This window comes from Lampetra planeri, chromosome 10 (genome assembly GCF_965212315.1).
Source record: "Lampetra planeri chromosome 10, kcLamPlan1.2.h2, whole genome shotgun sequence".
Taxonomy (NCBI): Eukaryota; Metazoa; Chordata; class Hyperoartia; order Petromyzontiformes; family Petromyzontidae; genus Lampetra; species Lampetra planeri.
In genome coordinates, this window is record NC_136116.1 from 2,735,883 (window position 1) to 2,743,732 (window position 7,850).

The 7,850-nt window shown below is 53.3% G+C and overlaps 1 protein-coding gene across 1 annotated transcript; it reads right to left on the bottom strand.

The window, feature by feature from the left end:
- Nucleotides 1-2,441: 2,441 nt before the first annotated feature.
- On the bottom strand, nt 2,442-7,844 carry LOC144720842 (anterior gradient protein 3-like). The gene is given in 8 exon segments (XM_078597930.1): nt 2,442-3,149; nt 3,907-3,990; nt 4,669-4,732; nt 5,332-5,408; nt 6,280-6,332; nt 6,928-6,991; nt 7,623-7,709; nt 7,712-7,844. Coding segments are annotated over 8 exon segments (585 nt in total). The 5' UTR covers nt 7,818-7,844; the 3' UTR covers nt 2,442-3,099.
- Nucleotides 7,845-7,850: the final 6 nt, after the last annotated feature.

The window sequence follows — 7,850 nt, forward strand, 5'->3', positions numbered from 1 at the left end:
GGCAGTGATAATTACCAAAGAGCCATTTGCAGAGACTTTCTTTAGGGCGGGGATGGACGCATAGCCGTCAACCCGCCTATCTGTGCCCCCCTCCCTGCCTTATTACAGACCAATTCAGACCTAACTGGTCACCCCCGTGGCCCCTTTTCAATCTCAACGTTCATCCTACAAAGTCCCATCACAAGAGGGAAATACAGACAAATAGACAATCACCACTACTACACTCACCACTAGTACACTCACCACTAGTACACTCACCACTAGTACACTCACCACTACACTCACCACTAGCACACTCACCACTACACTCACCACTAGTACACTCACCACTAGCACACTCACCACTAGTACACTCACCACTAGCACACTCACCACTAGCACACTCACCACTAGCACACTCACCACTACACTCACCACTAGTACACTCACCACTACACTCACCACTAGTACACTCACCACTACACTCACCACTAGCACACTCACCACTACACTCACCACTAGTACACTCACCACTACACTCACCACTAGTACACTCACCACTACACTCACCACTAGTACACTCACCACTACACTCACCACGAGTACACTCACCACTAGTACACTCACCACTAGTACACTCACCACTACACTCACCACTAGTACACTCACCACTAGTACACTCACCACTCAACTCACCACTAGTACACTCACCACTACACTCATCACTAGTACACTCACCACTAGTACACTCACCACTAGTACACTCACCACCACATACCTGTCAATCCCTTATCAGCGCCCTACCTATTACAGACCAACTCAGACCCTATTGTTCACCCCGTGCCCTTACAAATCTCAACGTTCGTCCTACAAAGTCCCATCACAATGAAGAAACACAAACAAATAGACAAAACATTGCCCGCATGGAAACGGCTGCATGCCGTATGGACCTGAAAACTCAACTTGCCTGTACGGGTTGACAGGTATATGGACGAGGGGGGGGGTCGCTCTAAATGACTGACGGCGAGGAGAAGTGAAGATTCGCAAGGTCACGGGATGATGAATCGTCTCAAGTCAGGGTCACGGTGTGCACCGTTCAATAATTATAATTGCTGTTTGAAATAATAAGAATAGGTTTTAGCCTTTTGGGGAATGCAACATGTTAAGATGTTGAGACACCAAATCGCGGCGTTTAGCAAGGAATCAAGTCTGCATTAAGTACACACACACACTATTTGTGATAATAATTGTTGTTGTTTACACTTTGGTGAACATAACGGCTCTTGTTGTGGCTGCGGGGGGGGGGGGTCACCCAATGTTATGTTCACGTTATACATTGATTTCTTAATCTTGATTTGAAGATTTCGTGACTGCAGGAATCCATACTCTTTGCTTCTTTTGCCAAAGTCACGTAGGTAGAAAAAAGAATAGATCACGACGTATTGATTTCTTACCCGATCGGTTCCATGTGTCGTGAGCCTAACCAATTTGTTATCGCTTGTAATCAACGCATCGTTACACACCACGCCCGGACGCACCACGTCGACTGTCAAGGAAAGGCGAGTGGGCTTGGGCAGGTGATGTCGCTCGAAAGGGACGACGGGCGAGACTACGGACGGAGCGGCAGCCCAAGGACGGATCACCCGCGAGACGACGCCCTCCGTGGGAGATGGAAGCGATGACTTCGGCTCGTGTGCTGCACGTGCATTGGTGCCTCGCAGGGCCGCGAGAGACGAGAGAGATGTCGGCAGGCCTTCATCCAGCAGTGGACAGAAAATAGCTGCTGCCGATGTTGGGAACATTTTAACAAATGTCAACCAGTCACGGCAATGACGCCACTGGGGCCGCTCCTACCAAGTCACTTGAAAGGATTTGATTTTCTGAAGATGAAAACTTCAAACTCGCACAGCACAGCCCCTGGGACACGTAGTAAGCACATGTGTGGAGCTTCAAGAGAACAGCAGTTTGTGCTTTGTTTGGGGGGGGGGGCGGGGCGGAGGGGGTAGTGAGTTTGAATCGATGTGCACCGCCACGCAACCGTGACCAGTGCGGTGAAGTATGGTCAAATAACCGTCCAGTGTGTGGATGCCCTGTTCCAGCAGTGGATGAGCGTAACTGGGCACGTGTTGATGTGGGTGAGTGGGTGTGAGTGTGGGGAGCGGTAGGGTAGCGCTCACGGCCAACACCAGTTACGATCATCTCAACCGGTCCTGAGCCTCCCCCCTAGGTCGACTTAGCCTCAAATGAGCACACGATGCGGTGTGTAAACATCACCGCCAGGGAGACAAAAGCGGCCGGGCGTGGTGCTGGCCACCCACCCGCTCGCGTGCCGTGTCGGCCTTCATAGGTGCTCGCTAACACCACCACTTGCTCCAGCAGCCTGGTACAGGCTACACGGGGGTTCTTTGTATGTTGTATGGATGTGAGTGCGGACGATGAACACCATGACACGTGCAGCAGCAGGCGTTGAACGCGTTGTTCGCTTTATTTTACAGAAAGTTGCCCACTACTTTACACGTGACGACACTCGCTAAACACTCTCACTCTCAGCTCAACGTGTTGAGTGTAAACTGCACAGGAGTCGCGCCCAATCACCCTTCATGTTCACCAAGGTTTAAGAGAGAGAGACAGAGATAGAGAAGTTGGGGGGGGGGGTAGGGGCACTACTTGGGTTTGTCGCGGCTCTACGCTGCGCCGCGTGTTCGGGGTTGTCGTGCACGCGTGGCTGGGACGGCACTCGCCCCACACGTCTGTGAGAAACTTTAAGAAGCTCACCGAAACGTGGAGCGAAACGTCGGCCGACGGCATGCCGTACAACACGCGGAACGATCCGAAAACGGATCCAGTGGGGGGTTGGGGGGGGGGGTGCACGGGTGGAGGAGGAACCACCGCGCGTTTTATAAAAGGAAATAAAAAAAAACAGGTCACAGATTAAGGTCGAAGGCCCAAGGTTCATGGCTCTTGAAGTCGCGAGGGATCAGACCCCGATCAGGGGAAACGGCCCCCAGCGAGGAGGGACGCTGACCCCCCCCCCCCCCCCCCCGGGGGCCGGGAGTCGAACGAGGGAGCCTCGGTTCCCCCGGGGGGGTACGACGAGAGGGACGAGATGGAGGCCTCCGCTCACAGCTCCGTGTGGAGCATCTTACGCGCCTTCCTCATGTTCTCTTCCACTGCGAGGGGAGTCAGAGGACACAGGGGCGGGCCGTGTGGTTTAAATAACAATAATCATAGCAACAACAACAACACGTCTTGTACAGAGGATCAGATAACGCGTGGATTCGATCATTCGAAACGCGCAGTAGCTATCGCTACGAGCAGCGCTCAGTGATAGCAGAAACAGTCCTGAACGACGATGTTGGGGGAATTATTTTGGCACCAGGCGACATCCACCTCGCTTAAATGTCATACATTTTCTAAATAAATCTGTTAGTATGATTACATACATTTACGGGTTTAAATAATATCGACAAGCAATTTTGGACAGGCGTGTTTTGTACTCTTAGTGGTAGCTCCTTCCGCCGATAATCCCTCGAAGCAAGACGTGCAGCATCACCCCCCGGCAAACATCGAGTGAGAGACGGAGCCAGCTCCCACAGAATTTCCAGCTGACGAATTTCTCATGGCAGATGCAGATCATGATGAGGATTGAGACGATTATCATCATTATCATCATGATGATGATGATCAAACCCTTGAGATTAATATAAAATTTCCAACGGCTCTTCCTGTTCGAGGAATTATTAACTTCCAAATAAATAAAAACATTTCACAACCAAGTAGTCATGTGCGATGTTTAAAGGCGTCCGAGTTTAATGGCCGAGTCGTGTTCCACGTGGGGACTCGGGGGAGAGTGGGAGAGGGACGGGGAGGGAGTGGGGGAGGGACGGGGAGGAGGGGAGGGTGTGAAGGAACTCGATGTGTACTCACGGAGCTCGACGTCAATGGGCTCGTAGGCGTACAGGCGGTTGCTGTACTTGCCCGTGATGTCCGCGCGCACCGTGAGAGATGGATCTGCAAGGCGAAACAAGATCCCACGCTGAGCAAGCGGCGCTGTCTGCGAGCTTTATGTCAAAAAGTCGCGGGCGGTGCACGAGGCTGCAGAGCGCCGGGTGGCCCAGCGTCACGCCCGGCTGCCTTTGTCTCCCCAGCTCTGATGTTTTTACCCAGCGACACACGCGCTCGTTTAGAGCCGAGCTAACCAAGGGGGAAGCTTCTCATCTCACGGGATCTAATCCCAGGCTGCTGGCAAACCTCTGCGCCAACCACTGCGCCACCGCTCGCCCCCCCCCCCCAACCATCCCGCACCAACACCCGTACACAGACGCACAAGCACGCGCGCACACGTAGACAAGCACAAAGACGCACGTAGACAAAACCTATAGACAGACACACACGTATAGACAGACACGCGCACACAGGCGGGCGCGGTGGGGGTGGAGAAAGCGAGTGAGGTGAAGAAAGGTCGGATCACGCGAGGAGGGGTGGGAGAAAGTGGGGGGTTGCAGATGAAGGGTTTTGGCAGGTGGGGTTAGGTGGAAGCAGGTATGAGCAGGTGATTGAAGGTGGTGGTGGGGGGTCAGGTAACAAAAGGTGAGAGGCAGTTGGGGCGGGTGGAGTTGTGTGGAGGAAAGCGGTAGGCGAGGGCAGGTGAGAACAGGCGAGGGCAGGTGAGAGCAGGTGTAAACTCACCAACAAAGATGATCCTGGGCACGTAGTGGCCGTCTGGGGCGAGGTGTTTGTCTGTGGTCTCGTGCTGAGGGAGCAAGGCAGCAGCAGCAGCAGCAACGCTTTCGTCAAGAACACGCTGAGAGCGAGCGGAAGGGCGGTCGAGGGAAACGGCGATCGACAGCGGCTGTCCGTTTCGAAATACACGTTGGGCCAAAGTGGATGACGGAGCGCGTTTTGAATGAACGAATCGTTGCTCGATTGAGTGAATGCAAGAATGCATTGGTTAATGAGTGAACGCATGAATGAGTGTACGTGTGCGCAAATGAACAATACAACGATTATACTCTTTGGTTCTTTCGGTAAAGTCACGTGGGTAGGAAACAAAATAAATCACGACGTTTCGGGCGCAACACAAGCGTCCATCATCAGGTGGGAACGTCGTGATTCATTTTATTTTATACCGACGTGACTTTACCGAAAGAACCAAAGAGTATGGATTCCTGCAGTCACGAAAGCTTCAAATCAATACAATGATTGATTAAGTAAACGGATCAATTAATCACCGACCTAATTCACCAATGAGTGAATGTTTGATTGACTCAATTAATGAGTAATTTAATGAATGAAGGAACGAGTTCATGGACGATGGGAGTTGCGCGTGTCCTTCACGTTATCGCGTCTCACCAGGAGGTTCAGCATAACGAAGTCCTCCTGGGCCATCCGCTGGATGTCCTTGGACTCCACGAAGACTTTCTTGAGGCCTGCGGCAGTGAAACGGGGGTGGGGGGGGGGGGACTTTTAACTTGAAGTCGCGACTCGGTTATCTGTGCGGAGAGTCGATGGGAGGCGCCCACAATCGCCAGGGGCAGCAGCCCGGGGTACACACACACACACACGTACACAAAGACAAAGATCCCCCGTATAGCTTCAACAGACTGTTGAGGCAAGTGCTGAGCATCTATGAAGGCCAGAACGGCACATGAGGGGATGGGTGGCCAGCACCACGCCCAGCCGCCTTTGGCTGCCCATTGGCGATAGTTTTACGCACCGCACCAGGTACTCATTTGAGGCTGAGTTGACCTCGGGGAGGTCCAGGACCGGTTCAGATAATCGTCACCGTGAGCGGGAATCAAACTCGGGTCGCCAGGTTCGTCGCGCAGCGCGTTACCCGCTACACTACCTCTCCCCACACGTAAACACACAGACACGTACATACACGCACACGCGTACAGGTACACATGCACATGCATTTACACTGTTAGGGATGCCTATAGGGTGGTTAAAAGCGGATGAAAGCCCAATGGAAACTCACCACATTGGTCAATACCACCGTGGCCTTTAAAGCTAAATTAACACGTTAATACTTGCAAGGCAGAGTTATTGACCGATGAGCAAACACGCGGACGGGGCAATTAAAGAACAATTCCGTCTAGCCAGTTGACATTACGTGGGAAGGGGAGGGACCTTCATCCAGCAGTGGACACACAATGGCCGATGACGATGGTGGCAATACACAGTAGTCGCCATCCGCTTCCACGCGAATCGCGCGGGTAACAAATGCTTTGATTGAATTGGACCCTGGTCCGGACCCGACCCCTGACCCTAACTGCGTGTCGGCAGCGAGGCACTCACTGTTGCTGTAGGGGCAGTCCTCCAGGTGGTGGATCACCATCAGCGGCTTCCGTCTGTGACACGCACACGCACAACGTGGATGCCTTAATAGGTGCTCGCTAACAGCGCTTGTACCCGGAGTCTATGCGGAGATTTTTGCATTTGTCTTTGCATGTGTGTAGGCAAGTGTGTCGGTGTGTATATCTCTGTATACGTATCTACGTGTGTTCGTGTCTGCGTCTATGTATGTGTACAGGTATACTGGGGAGACAAAGGCGGTCGGGCGTGGTGCTGGCCTCTCCACTCCGTCGTGTACCGTTCCGGCCTCCATAGGTGCTCGCTAACAGCACTTGCCACAACAGTCTGTTAAGGCTATACGGGGGGGGGGGTCTTTGTCTTTGTGCATTTACAGATGTGAGAATATGTATGTGTAGGTATCTGTGTGTATGTATCTACGCATGTATCGGTGTGTATGTGTGTGCATGTGTGGAGTACTTGTGTGTATATGTCTGCATGCATGTCTGCACGTGATTACGTGTGTATGTATGTATGCTTGCGTTTCAGTGAGTATGCATTGTGTGTGTGTATGTGCGTCTGTGTGTGTATGTTGCGTCTGTCTGTATGTGTATGTGTGCCTGTATGTGTGTGTGTGCGTGTCACTCTACTCACGTGTTTCTGGACTTGGCCAGCCCCTCCTCGTAAGTCTGGACCCATGTGATGTCATCTCCCCAACCTGGGGGGCGGGAGGGGGGGTCAGCGTGACGAGGGAGGGGAGGGGTGGTGGTGGTGGTGGGGGGCAGAGAGACACAGCCACTTGAGCGCACGAACTCTCCACCCGGGATAGTCCTCGGGCGACTCATCATCGCACCGGGCCACCGCTCCGATTGGAACGTGAACCTCGAACTCCGTGGTCGCTAATCGCAGGGCGGAATCCGTGCTGTCGGATCCCTGCTCCTGTTCAAGCCCAAGTTCAAGACGTTCCCCGTGTTCGTCTGTCTACGACTGACTGACTGGACCTCTCTCTCTCTCTCTGTTAAATTAATTCGCCCGCTGCCTCTGCTGCGCAGCGTCTGAAAACGCTCCACAAATCCACATGGCGGTGCATGGCACTCACCGCAGACTGATATTAAACCAGCATCTTTATTTAGCCTGGAGGAATCCGATGAGCTATGAAGCATCTTTTCAATAGATGTCCAGTAAAAGCACAACCGACGAGCAAATCTGATGGCTCGTTGTATCCCGGGACCTCTCTCGAGACGAGTTTTTCAAAACTCAATGAACCTGAAATCCTCTTTCCGTGGGCCTCCTGCAGTGCTGCCACTTCATTTGTGCGCGAAGAACGAGGTGCAGCTCTAATAACTCACCCCTCGAGAGGGTCTGGGGTCCCTTCCTCTTGGGGGGCGCCGTCGTAGCCTTATCAGCTGCGCCTCCGGCCGCCTTCTCCCCCGGGCGCCCCCCGCTGCCTTGGAGGCCGGGCCGGGCTTCGCTTCCTTCGCCGATGCGGCCAGAGCCAGGCCGACGCACAGCGCCAGGAGCAGGGTAGTCGCGGTCTTCAGCATCGCGGCGTTTGTCTGCGGGACACGAGACACGCG